Source organism: Gallinula chloropus (assembly GCF_964237585.1).
Source record: "Gallinula chloropus genome assembly, chromosome: 2".
Classification (NCBI taxonomy): domain Eukaryota; kingdom Metazoa; phylum Chordata; class Aves; order Gruiformes; family Rallidae; genus Gallinula; species Gallinula chloropus.
The window spans coordinates 141,126,527-141,139,249 of NC_140086.1; the positions used below are offsets into that span (position 1 = coordinate 141,126,527).

At 38.5% G+C, this 12,723-nt stretch overlaps 1 protein-coding gene across 1 annotated transcript in view; it reads right to left on the reverse strand.

Annotated features, from left to right (window-relative positions):
• Positions 1-12,723, reverse strand: part of ITGA8 (integrin subunit alpha 8) — a gene marked incomplete at both ends in the record, with an annotated part of 102,609 nt that overhangs the window by 15,141 nt on the left and 74,745 nt on the right. Inside the window, 2 exons of the mRNA XM_084280496.1 lie at positions 5,638-5,751; positions 9,265-9,390. Of these exons, the coding sequence (XP_084136622.1) occupies positions 5,638-5,751; positions 9,265-9,390 (240 nt within the window). The remainder of the gene's footprint in view (positions 1-5,637; positions 5,752-9,264; positions 9,391-12,723) is intronic.

A 12,723-nucleotide genomic window follows, 5' to 3' on the forward strand; every position in this document is an offset into this window, starting at 1 on the left:
CTCTACAACCTCCCTTCAGGTAGTTGTAGGTGTTGATAAGGTCTCCCCTCAGCCTCCTATTCTCCACACTGAACATCCCCAGAATTAACGATCCTTCTGCAGGTCATTGCTAATGATAGTTCCAGGTGCCGGACAATGAAGGCAAAGGGAGATGAGAGGACCAGGAGGACTTCCAGCTGATGGCCCAAAATAACAAGGTATTACATCAGGATCTGTTTCATTTTCTATACTCTTCCAGACCTTTCATTTCCTTTTTATGTCCTTGTAGAGGTGCAGCTTCAGTAGAAGAGAATACTGTCATCCTATAAACCAAGGATATGGGGTTTCTCAAGCTTATGAGGTAAATGAATTCACATCTTCCAGTCATGAATTCTCTAACACTAGACTGACAGCGCTAGTTTCTGCCACTCAATATTGAACAAAGTCCTCCTGAAGACTTTCAACTAATGCTGTAGGTACCTCCTGAGAATTTTTTTGATTCTGCTGAGAGGAAATATTCCTACTTAATGCTGATTTGGGTGCCTATCCTCCTATAAGGGTTAGTCCTCATGCACGACCCTGATCTTTAATTCAAATCAATTTGTCTGTGGTACCTCAATGTGTCCACATGTTGTACAGGGAGCCTAAGTATTTAGTTTCAGGTTTTGAATTCCAGTCTGGGGCCAGTGCCTTAAGATGTAAGTATTGTGGCACTTGTCACCTTTGTTATGCTAAGCATTTATTTCCCTATTCAGGCATCTAAAAAGAAACAGGAACAGTGCATGTTCAGAAATACTGAAATAACAAGGATTTAACGGAGGAGCCAAAACATGGCTAAGGAAGCACCTGATCACAGCCTGGCTGACATGTTTCTGTTGCTTTTCAGCTCTCAGATTAAAACTAGATTTCTCTCCCTTCTAGCTATTAAAGTTCATGCAGTCAGGGGTGCCGAATTAAAAAATCTGGATCTGTCTAAAAGTTAAGAGAGAAACAAAACAATTATATTCAATAACATTAAAGGAAAAGAAAATAAACTTCAAACCTCCGGGAACCTCACACACCCTTTGTGGTTTATTTACATTACTGCCTCCCCAAATCTCCCAGAAGGAGGTTTTTATCATTGTGAGGAACTTTCAATACAGGCTGAAATAACAGTCAAGAATGAGCTGAGTTCCACTTCCTACAGTGCTGTAAGTGTCCAAAGACCTTGGAGCCTTGAAGGATGTTGCAAATCAGACAGGTGGTACAGATTCGTCATTTAGAAACAATACATTTTCAAAACAGATGTTTTACTAGCCAACTCCTGAGCCTTATATTAAAAAGTGCCCATCAGAGTTCAAAGAGCACTGGGCAAGATCCCCTTGGATCTCCTTCTGATGACTCAGTAATACCATGATTAGACAAATGGGGACATAATAGAGCCCTAACAGAATATAACGTAACATAACCGTGTAGGGTTGTTTCTCTTTTGCACGAATCAGGCCATTATTTGCTCGATCAGCAAATCTGAAGGCAAAAGTCAGCCTTACCAGAGGGTTCATATTTACAGCTAGGCTTTGAAGTTAATCCAAAAACGTCTGCGATTCTTCTTGGCCTTTGCACAATGTCTGCCTCTATCTCTGTTGGCTGGTTAGGAAATTTGGGCTGCTTTATTTACTCAAACATGTCTAATCATTGCATGTCATTTAGCTGTTATTTGTTATGGGAGTTTGGGTTTTAAGGTGACAGATTACAACTGTCAAGAGGCAAAGAGGTCAGCTGTTGTCAGTTAAAGTAAGTGGAAGAGGAAGGAGTCACTCAGTATGTGACTGATCTTTTGTGGCAACAAAGTATACAGACTGATCCATACAACTTTGATGAGAATCGTGAATTATTTTACCCCAGCATTAATCAACCACTTTCAATCAAATTCTTACCACGTTTGCATTAGCATATCTGTAAGAAGAAAATAGATAATGACAGTGTGTTCTCAGTTTTAACGAGGAAAAGCGATTTCTTCTGCAGATTATCATGTCTTCAGTTGGATCGTAACACAGTTGAGGAATGTTGTATGTCACCATTATCCTGCTTTCTTTGGCATATGAAAATTTTGTACATTAAGCCCTTGTGCAGGAGAGCCTGGGTTGTTACTGTAGAAACAGCAACTTTTCCTCTAAATTTTCTTGACAAACCCATGACTGTAAGGTTCAGTCTGACCCTTGAACAGTCCTTCCTGGTTCAGAATCATCATGTCCTGATTATATTGACTCTATTTTCATCCTCAGTTTGAATCTGCAGATTTCAGCCTAGCCAATAGTAGTGGCTTTTAAAGTATACTTCAGTTTTATTCTGGAATAACCTTAGGAATTAGAAGTTTACAGGCTTACCAAGAGCAGATTCTGCCCTTTTTAGGAAACTAATTATACTCTACAGTCTTTTATGGTGATAGCTGTATAACTCTTAATTTTAAAAGAGGCTGTGGAAAGAGGAACTGTTTTGAGGTGAGTGGGAGGAAGCCAACCAGATCCTATCACACTGTTTTCTCTCTCTCTTCTGAACATGTAAATTTGCATGTGAAGCAGGGGTCATGTTATTCTGGCAGCTCCTTAGACATAAACAGGAGGATGCAACAGTTCTCTGGGGACTACCTTTTTTACTTAGAAAAAAAGTCTGTTGCTTTAAGTTGAGTTTTCTTTACAAGGTTTGCAAGCTGCTATCTGAAGGAAACAGAGATACTTCCTAGGGATCCAAATACAAGGTAAAATAAAGGCCCATAAAAAGCCTTGCCTGATAGCAAGGTCATGTATGGGTGGTGGAGTAAGAATAGGTATACTTGTAGGAGTGTTTGCCCATGTGTTCTCTGCTCCCAGGCAGCCTACAAGACAGCTCATCCTTGCCTCTGCCCACAGGCTGGTATAAGGTTCCACCTCTGCATGGAGCTCACTGAGTGAAGGGGGGGTACAGCTATAGCAAGCAAGGTATTTTAAGGAGCACAGAGTGGCTAAAGGGCCTGTAGCACTGACAATTCCTGGTTTGTTTGCACACACCTGTGTCCCAAGGCACAGCTGTGACCCTTCTACACCACTCCAATCAGAAGGAGGGCAGAGAAGGGTGTTTCAAATCAGCTGGATGAAGCATCCTCTGAATACCCTCTCTCTCTTGCCAAACAGGCAATTGGCTTTGGCATCTAACTTTCAGATGACTAAAATTAGGTAAGGCATATCCCACTGCCCCTGCATTAAATATGCCACTGAATTCCATGCAGTTATCCTCCTTCTGAATTTAAGTCAGGCTAACTAAGCCTATAGCTAGAAAAATATCCTGGCTTTATTAAGAAACACTAAGAAAAGGAGATTTTATGTCTTCTGTAGCTACTTTGTTCCAACCATTACACATCCTCTGTTACAACCAAAAAAAATCAGGAACACATTCTGTTTCTTATTAACTTTGTTTTGGTTTAATCTCTTATGGTTGTTTCTTGTAACATACTAAACTGGAACGTAGAAAAAACTTTGACCAGGCTAATTCTCACTGAAATAACTGTAAATAGCCTAGAAAGTTGGCATCAGAGGATCTGTGCAAGGGGGTTAATTTCTGGGATTTTCACAAAACCTTGGTTTTGACTCTGTACAGAGTTAATTAGATTTCACCAGAAGAATGATGAAGAGAAAAACCCGATTGGATCTGGAATGTGCCAGGTCCAGTCCCAGGAAGGTAGCCAGCTAAGGGAGCTAAGCATTATCTTGTGCTTGGTGAAGAAGATGGGGAAGGTTTACTGTGATATTGCTTGGACACTGCAGTGATCAAAATTATCACAGATTCTTTCAGCCAAGGATAATAGTTCAGCCTGTCTCTGTGTTAGGAACAGTGAACTAGCACAGTTAAGTTCTTAATTGAAGTTGACGAGGACTACTCAGTATGCAAAGGTCAACCAGTCTCCTACTGGAATTACAGAAAATTGGAATTAAGTTCTCGTCATAATTTCCAATACATATGTTTCTCCTATGAGTGCAGACATGTTTACATACTGGTATTTTCTGTGCAAAATTTTGTAAGTCCTTTGCAAAAGCTTACACCAGAAGATGTTCATCCATTACCCAGATTTAGAAGGACAGAAAGACATCCAAGCTATCAAGCTTTTGGGCTTACATTTGAACCAGAGCTTGCCCTTTTTTCCCACTGCTAGCAGATGATTCACTAGCAAACCTAAGGAAGCACATACAGTGTAACCTTTCAAGCACATTTGCTAAATAGCTTCCTCTTAAAAGCATTGTATTTTTGTTAAGGGAACTGAGAGAATGACAGTTTCTTGGGATTCATTGTTAATAGAAAAAAAATGTACTGACAAATCATGAATTAATTCACATAGTATCATAGTCCTTTTGTAACTGAGCTAGACAGAAATCACTACCTCTCAAGCAAGGCCAGGTAGTTCTCTGCTCTCTTCACCATAATGGTGCTAACAGCCATTGCAAAAAGAAACACAGGATTGACCTTAAGTCCTGACAGGTAGAAAAACCCTTTCAAGTCATCCTTTTGGTAAACGCTGCCAAAGACACCTGTAATCCTTAAAGTAGGTACCCACTGTGGACTTGGAGCCATGATTGTGAACTATTGTGCTGGCAGCCAGCCTTCCATAAATACTGTCCCATCTGCTCTCGTTTTTCCAGGAAAGCAAGTTAAGCAAGGAAGAATTTCTTTTATGTACTTTTAAGATTTGAGGAAAGGGAGAAATTAAATTAAAAGGTGTAAGGAGCTCAATTTAAAGCTCCTGTTGTAAGCTGAAGATCCTCAATTCTTCTCTTATTAGGGTTAAGAGGCATTGTGGGGATAAACCATTCTTCTCCTACATCAATATGGAACAAAGGAAAGTTCTTTCATCCCAGGTAGAAAGACTGGGAAATTTTAAGTCCTTTGAAGAAGGAAAGTGATACTGTTTGCTCAAGATAGGACCTCCAGTTATTTCCTTGTAACAGCAAACTGAATTATAAATTTCTCAAGTATTGCCCACTGTTACAGAAATGATAACCACACAGTGCTACAGACAGATGGCCAGCTGTGGGGTAACAGCTCTGCCTTATGCAGTGTAAATACAATGCTGAGATCAGATGAGGTTAGAAATGCAAGAGTTTGCAAAGACAAGTTCCTTTTTTCCATGGTCTGCATTGTCCCTTCTTATTAGTGATAAGTCACAAGTTGTCACTGCATGAGTGTTGTATGTCATATGAGCTTGCTACACATTACTCTTCCCTATGTTAACGGAGAATGAATAACAACAAATTTTTAAGCTGGACACAGTGTACACCATCTACTGTTTGGCTCCAAAGAAAACTTTTCATCAGGAAAGACAATGAATGCAGCACATCATGGCAACCTAGCAGACTATTGATTTGGACCAGTCCAGGAAAGTAGAACTAAAACTAGGAAAGGTGCTTCAAAATAATCTTGGAATTTTCAGGTATGATTCAGGATATGAATTTGAGAGGGAGTGATAGTGAGAAAAAGAAATGTAAGCAGCATGCACATGACTTGACCAGGAACCAGTGAGATGCAATCTCCAGAAAGGCAATGATGAAAAGGATATGCATTTGGCCCACTTAATTTCATCATTTTAAATATCCAGTCAAATAAAAGATCCAAGCATCTTTGGGTAAAGAAAGAGATTTTTGTGTGCATTACCTCCAGGAATGTTTGAGCCCACAGTCGGGACCTGATTTTTAGGGCTGCACTCTTCCCTCTTTCCAGCTGTCCCACAGTGCAGGAAATTTGGATACACTTCACATTTGTACAGTTCTGTGTAGAAAATAAAGGGAAGTCACACCTATGCTTTAAAAATGTATATAATCACTTTCAAATGCTACAGATTTGCAAAACTAATTAACTTTCCCTTAATGAGTTAAGTAGTCGGAAATCAGTAATTTAATATACATGAGTCATTGTGAGAACTATAAATCAAAGGGGAAATTCTTTTAGCAGCACCAATGAATACAACCACCTGCCTGTAGTAAGGAAAATAAAAGTAATAATTATCACCAATATCTAGTCTGAAGAACTCTTAAAATTCCAGGTTCCCCAGGTACTTACCAATCCTTTGAAGCACGTACTTTGTCTTTTATCAGTCATTCTGTGATTTCCATACAATTGGATTTTTTTGTTGTTACTGTGTTTTTTTTTTCTCTATGCCTGAAGCTTTTATTTATGTTCTTAAATCTTTCCCCTCTTCTACCTCTCCTGGGTTTCTTACTGATATTTACATTATATCAGCCAGAACATTTGCTGAGATTCATTAGTTGCTCTACTTGAAACTTGTTGTCCATGAAACGTTCCTCACGAGCAGTGATTCTGGCTCATGCACAGGGCTGAAGACAAAAGCCAAACAACACAACTCAAAACTACACACTCTGTTAAAGTCTGCCAGAAGAATGTTATAAAAAAGGTGGAGAGCTGACTGGAAGCCACAGCAGGGAATGAGCAGTGTCTCATGGGGTAACCACAGAAATGATGCGGTTGTTTGTGGTGTAGAAACAAAGATCTCATAGAAAAATGATTAGAAGTATGTGTGTAAAAACTGGCATAGGTTTTTATATACAAATGGGCTGTACCTGAAAAGTTTACATTTGACTCGGGAGGAAGGCTGAGGTTTTAAATGATTCATTTCTTTTCTAAAAAAGCAGAGAATCCTTCCTTTACAGGTGCTCTATTGACACTCATGACAGTGTATCTTGTGACCTGCAGAGCAAAGCTAAATGTTCACAAGTACATTCCCTTGGGAGAGTGAGAATGGCTCTGCTACCAAAGCCCACACTTCAGAAAACGAGATGATGATGTATGTAATGTCAGAAAAAAACCCCTAAGGAATCCTTTATCTTTTTAGACAGCTTTACCCACAAATCTCTATCTTATTACAAGTTAAGTAGATACTGTGTGCTAAATCACTGTTTTCTAAATCTGCCTGGAAATGAAACTGTAAACCTTTTTAAAAAATTAATATTCCAAAGTATCTGTTTATTTGGCTTTTCATATTTAAACATCCTCCAACCAGATTTATTTATCTTGCAGGAAGGAGGAGAGCTCTTTTCATTAATCATAGTGGCCAAAACCACATATTAACAAAATAAATCATTAGTATGCAAAAAAAAAATCTGCTTTTGGCTGACATTTTAGGACCTGAACAGATATTTCTTTTTTTCTTAGTAATGCATTTAGTCTGTAGTGATTTTCAGAACATGGTAACATTAGAACAAATAGAAGAGAAACCAAATATTAATAACCAGTATAAGTACAATAAGAGATTCTCAGCACATTTTTCCTCTCTGTGAAAATGCTTTGATGAAAATGAAATTTACTTAAAATTTTCTGATTTAAAAAAATGCAGATTTTAACAAAAAATTACCTTTGGCTAATCAGTCATTTTCCAGACCAGCATTTGCTTTTGATGCCTACTTCAAATGTGTAAAAAACATTTATATTTCTGGATCTGTAGTATATGGTGCTGAAGGAACATTGAATTGGGACAGTTTTCTAAATGAACAAGTGATATATTGCTTTTCTAAGCCTATCCTGAACAAAGTCTGGTGGTAAGCAGTGTACCCATCCTAATTTGTGCTTATCAAAAGTCTATTGTACTAGAAGACTGCTCATCACAGTACTAATTTTATGTTACTAAGTACTTAGCTAAATACTGTCTCTATTAAGCAGCTGAAAGCTCTGGTTTGTATTTTAAGATGTGAACACAGTACCTACTTAAGAACTTTGTTAACCACTTTCAGTTGCTGCAGTAATTTCTACTGGCAGCATATGAGCCTAGTCACTGAGAAATACAACTGATAATTAAGGTATTAGCGAAGAACGGCTTAAGTCTTCTGCGGTATTGATTGATATGTCTTTGAAAGTGCAAGCATTTTTCCTTTAGCCCCAGTGGGATCAGATTCTTCCCAGGGTATTAGGTTGATGAAAGAATTACATAGGAATCAACTGAGTTTAAAATGGGTTCATCTGTGATTTTGTTCTTAATAACATTATGGTATTCATTACTTTCAGATTCTATCTTCTTCCTGTTACAAAAATTGCCAAATTAACTTTCAGAAGCAGCATAATTATTGTATTACTCCAGAATACTTATGTCTGTGAGGTTCTTTTCTTCGTATCAAATTCTAGTGATGTCAGGGAATTCAAACATGAGCTTGCAGTAAACAGCTTAATAAGGGACTGGACAGCATGAAAGAAACTCTGCCCAAGGTTCATAAAAATAAAAGGATAGCACTGAACAGCATGAATCCCATGGCTGACCTCAAGGTCACAGTCTGAACACAGCCTCTAGGCAAGGGGAGCTGACACAGCGCTGAGGCATGCTAAGGATGAGACACTGAATGCAGGAATGGAAAATAATACCCAAGTTTAGGTACTCAGGTACCAGACTGACTAATCAGAACTATTTTCCTGGGAGAGAGATCTTTGCTCTTGCTCAAGCATTGTTAGAAATGCAGTGATTTGTCACGTTTGCCTTGCTCGTGGTACTGTGAAGAGACAGAGACTTACTTTTCTATGTGTATAGAGGGACTTACTGGGGGAAACAAGTACGTTCCAAACTATTTGGACAAGAGGGAATGGGGTCAAGTTGTGCCAGGGGAGGTTCAGACTGGATATTGGGAAAATCTTTGGATATTGGGAAAATCTTCAGTGAAAGAGTGGTAAAGCATTGGAACAGGCTGCCCAGGGAGATGATGGAATCACTGTCCCTGGAGTTGTTCAAAAAATGGGTAGATGTGGCACTTTGGGAGATGGTTTAGAGGTTATGGTGGTGTAGTGCTGATGGTTGGGCTTGATGATCTTGAAGGTCTTTCCCAACCATGATGTTTTTATGATTCTATGATTTGTATGTCAGAACTGTTACTTTACAAGAAAAATGTTAATTTTAAGCTTGAGCTACTCTTTACAAAAGATCCAGAATGTTAGGAGTCAAATTAAAGGGAGATGTATATTTCAATAAACAGGATCTGAAATTTAATTTGTGGAAGAAAGTCTCATTCTTTGTACTAAAATTCCCCCTGGTAAGTGTGCCATTGCATGACCACAGAGATTTGTCTGCAAACAGCCAGGAGTTTGGCATGCGTGATCTTTAGTGTAAAAATCTGTCAAACAAGAGCGCTAATCTGTGGTGTGATGATACATAATACACAGTATTTTAAATGGAAAGGTTTGAAATCACTTAGGACAGTATTTAGAAGTCTGTAAATAAATTGCAGTCATACCAACAGATAGCTTGATATATTGTATGCCCAGTCCCAGTTTATTGTTATAGCTCACCAATATTTTTGCAGAGTTTGTCCTGTGAGGTTCTGCTACTGTGACATCCCTTCTCCTGATGTAATGAGAAATTGTGGAATTATATAAAAAAGCAGCAAGTTCAGGAGTGTCTTGTGGAATAGCAAACTGCAAAGAGAAAACATGTTAATGCTAGTGACATACAATGACTCTAACAGATCTGTTCCCTTCTCAGAGGGCTTGGAGTTGGGATTAACACTGTTGTGGTTTTTTTTCAATTTAACAGCACAGCCATAAGAATATAATATCTCCAAGTAGGAGCACAATCAGTACCAGCACACAAAATATTGCAGTTATAGGAATTACAGTAGATACCATTTTCCCATTTTCTCCACTTTAGACAATTTTATTGCTGTATGTAATTTTGTTCAACCCTTGGGGCCAGATTCTGACCTCTCTAATAGGATAAATTCAAAGTTGCTGCACTGAAATCTGGTCATTAGTTCAGATCAGAATCTGCCTATTGAAATATAATGATTTTACCAGCTTTAGAAGGTAAGAGAAAAATCTGACTTTTAGCAACAGAACATTTTATAATTACTTGTTCATTTTATTTTGGTAACAACTCTGTATAATGCAACAGTTGAAAATGCATTCTCTTCAGAGTTATCTTCACAGATGTTTATTCTCTGATTACCACCTATTTTTATTGCTGTCTTTAATTTCTATGCAGAGCATTTACCTTCAAGAAGTCTCAGAGAATGCCTGGGAACCCAATTGCTACGGAGGGAAAGATAAATTCTAATTTACAACAATCCAATCATGTCAAAGCACAAGAAAATATATGCAGAAATATGTAATAAGATCTCATTGGGAGCTCACCTAAACATAGAGAAGACTATTCTTTAAGGGCCTCAGTTTCTGAAGAGCTACACCAGATCCTTCTTATCAGTTCATTTAACCTCTGAACACAAAACATCTTAAACAAATTCCTAAAGAAAATGTCATTTTAAGAAATGTTGCAGCACTAAAGGGAAAATAATAGCTACAAGCACACAAAACTAGTGCTGTGTAGTCCTAGATTTGGAAAATCTGTACCATTCATCTGATTAAAGTGATAAAGAAGGAGCTATTTTGACATTGTCTGAGATCTTCAGTCATAAGCATCCTGCAAAGTTACTATAATTTATTAACTGATAAAAACCGCAAAAATAGGAATAAGGTTTTTTCCTGTTGCTTAATTAGGTTAAGATTGTTTTTCTGCAATAAGGGAACAGTTAAATAGCTAGTAAATCTCTCCCTCTTAATGTGATAACATGTGGGAAATCTCTTTCCAGGATTCTTTCACCAGCAATATAATGACAAGCCTTTGAAGAAGCCCTCAGTATATAAATGCAACTGATACATATGTAGATCCATTTGAATACGAGATGATTTTTTATATTTTTTTTCACAGATCCTGGAGTGTCAGCTTCTTCAGTAGTGAATTATTACAGCAATGGTTTGAAAACAGCCCTCTGTGATCAAGGGAAAACATAGATGTCCCTTGCAGCAATTTTAAAGCAGAATTTCTTCACTGGTGTAGCTATTAAGGTTAAAGATATTATTTTATCCTTCTTGAGCCAGCGGAATGAAATTGTACAACTCTGTAGATATTTTCACATGCCACATATCTAGCACACCATACCTTGTTTTAAATGGATTCTCCTTCCCTTAAACTACAATGGCATGCCTTGATTTCCTCACCAAGGAAAACTACTGCCTGCTTCTCCTGAGCCTTGTCACCTTCAGCAGATTTCCAGATCTCTCCAGTTCTTCACATTTCAAAACCTGGTTTAGCTTTCCTCTTTTTCTAGCTAGGCAATACCCTCTGCTGCAATGTGTAACTCAACCAGAAATGTTCTGGAAGAGGGTAAAAGCTGTTACCACAAGAGGTGTCAGTGAACATTCAAAAGCTACACATCGAATGGTATTATTTCGTCTCCAGACCAGGACTTGGACACCGTAGTAACAGCTCCACAGCATGAGACACCACCTCTGTCAGTCATGTCAGTGGCTGTACCTTACCAATGTGGTGGCAGCTGCTGTTTCACTGCTTCCCAGCAGATGTCTCACTCATGGTACTACAGTGCTCAGCTATTGAGCTATATGTGCCATGTGTGTCATCTTGTATCACCTACCAGAGTTGGAAAACACTGCCTATACATCTGGTATTTATACACATTAGCTCCAGCAAACCACTCTTTGACATCAGTCTCGGAAAAAAATCCTCAACAAACTCATCAGGAGTACTAGCCCAGGCCAAAGGTCCATCTAGCTCAGCTGTCTTCTCATCAACACTACCTTTAAGCAGGTGTCGAGGGAAGAGTAAGAACAGGCCATGTATACACAATGCTCTCTCCTAATAACTTTCAGCTTCCAAATGTTTTGTACTCAGGGGCTTCCTGATCTGCATGAAGTTTTTGTTCATTTATTAATCTTCTCTGGACTTCTGTGACTTTGTTCAGTTTTCTCTTAAGACAATGTAAACTTTTAACCCTGAAAACTTCCTTTGGCAACAAGTTCCAGATATCAAATACCTGTTGCATGAAACACCACTTCCTTTTGCTTGTTTTGAATTTGGCTCTACAGGCTTCATTTGATGCTCCACTTCCTGTGCAGTGAACCCACTGCATTCCTGTGCAGGAACAGGCAGAGCAGTCAATCCCCACCCACGCTCTCCCTCCACTTCTGATCTCGCAGATCATACTTCTGCATGGTCACCTCCTTCCTAGATTGAAGTTCTTCCGCAAGGGAATCTGTTCTTTATCTTTCTTTGGTCCTTTTGCTACTCTTTTGCAAGATTCATAACTTTATTATCCTTTCATGTCCCTCACCACCTCCAGTGGAAGATAAACTACAGAAAAGGAAGAGCCTCTAAAGTAAGAGTCTTCCCATGTGTGTTCAAGTTTTATTTATCTCTGTGGAAGAAACAACACACCACGAAGACAGTTTCTACAAGACAAGAAATTCATCAATAGGGATGAACATACTGCTTTAACTGAAACTGAACAATCTTAGTCATTTCAAAGGAGAAACGCCCAAGCACCCAGAGAGCTAAGTTCTGAAATCTAAGAGGAGCCAGGCATATAATGTCCCTTGCCATATTTGGAAATTTGAGCCAGGCATCCTGGTGTTTATACAAAACCTGAAGGAAACTGTTTCTGTATCCTCTTCCCATCTTAAGCAATAGATAAGCATTACAAATTTGAAAGCTGATTTGTCTATTCATGCCATTCAGTGCTTTGAAAAACTGAAATAAGGAAAGGATGTTTAAGTTCTTGCAATAATGATTGTGTAGCTAAAGCCACATTCTGCTAAGACAGATGGACCGTTATTTCATTATTACAGGAAGATGTCACACAAGCCTCATGGGAATTTAGGCTTGTTTACTTAACAGATGTAATCATTATCAAGTAGGAGAAGGAAGAGCAAACTCAAAAAACTAAACCCAAAAATATA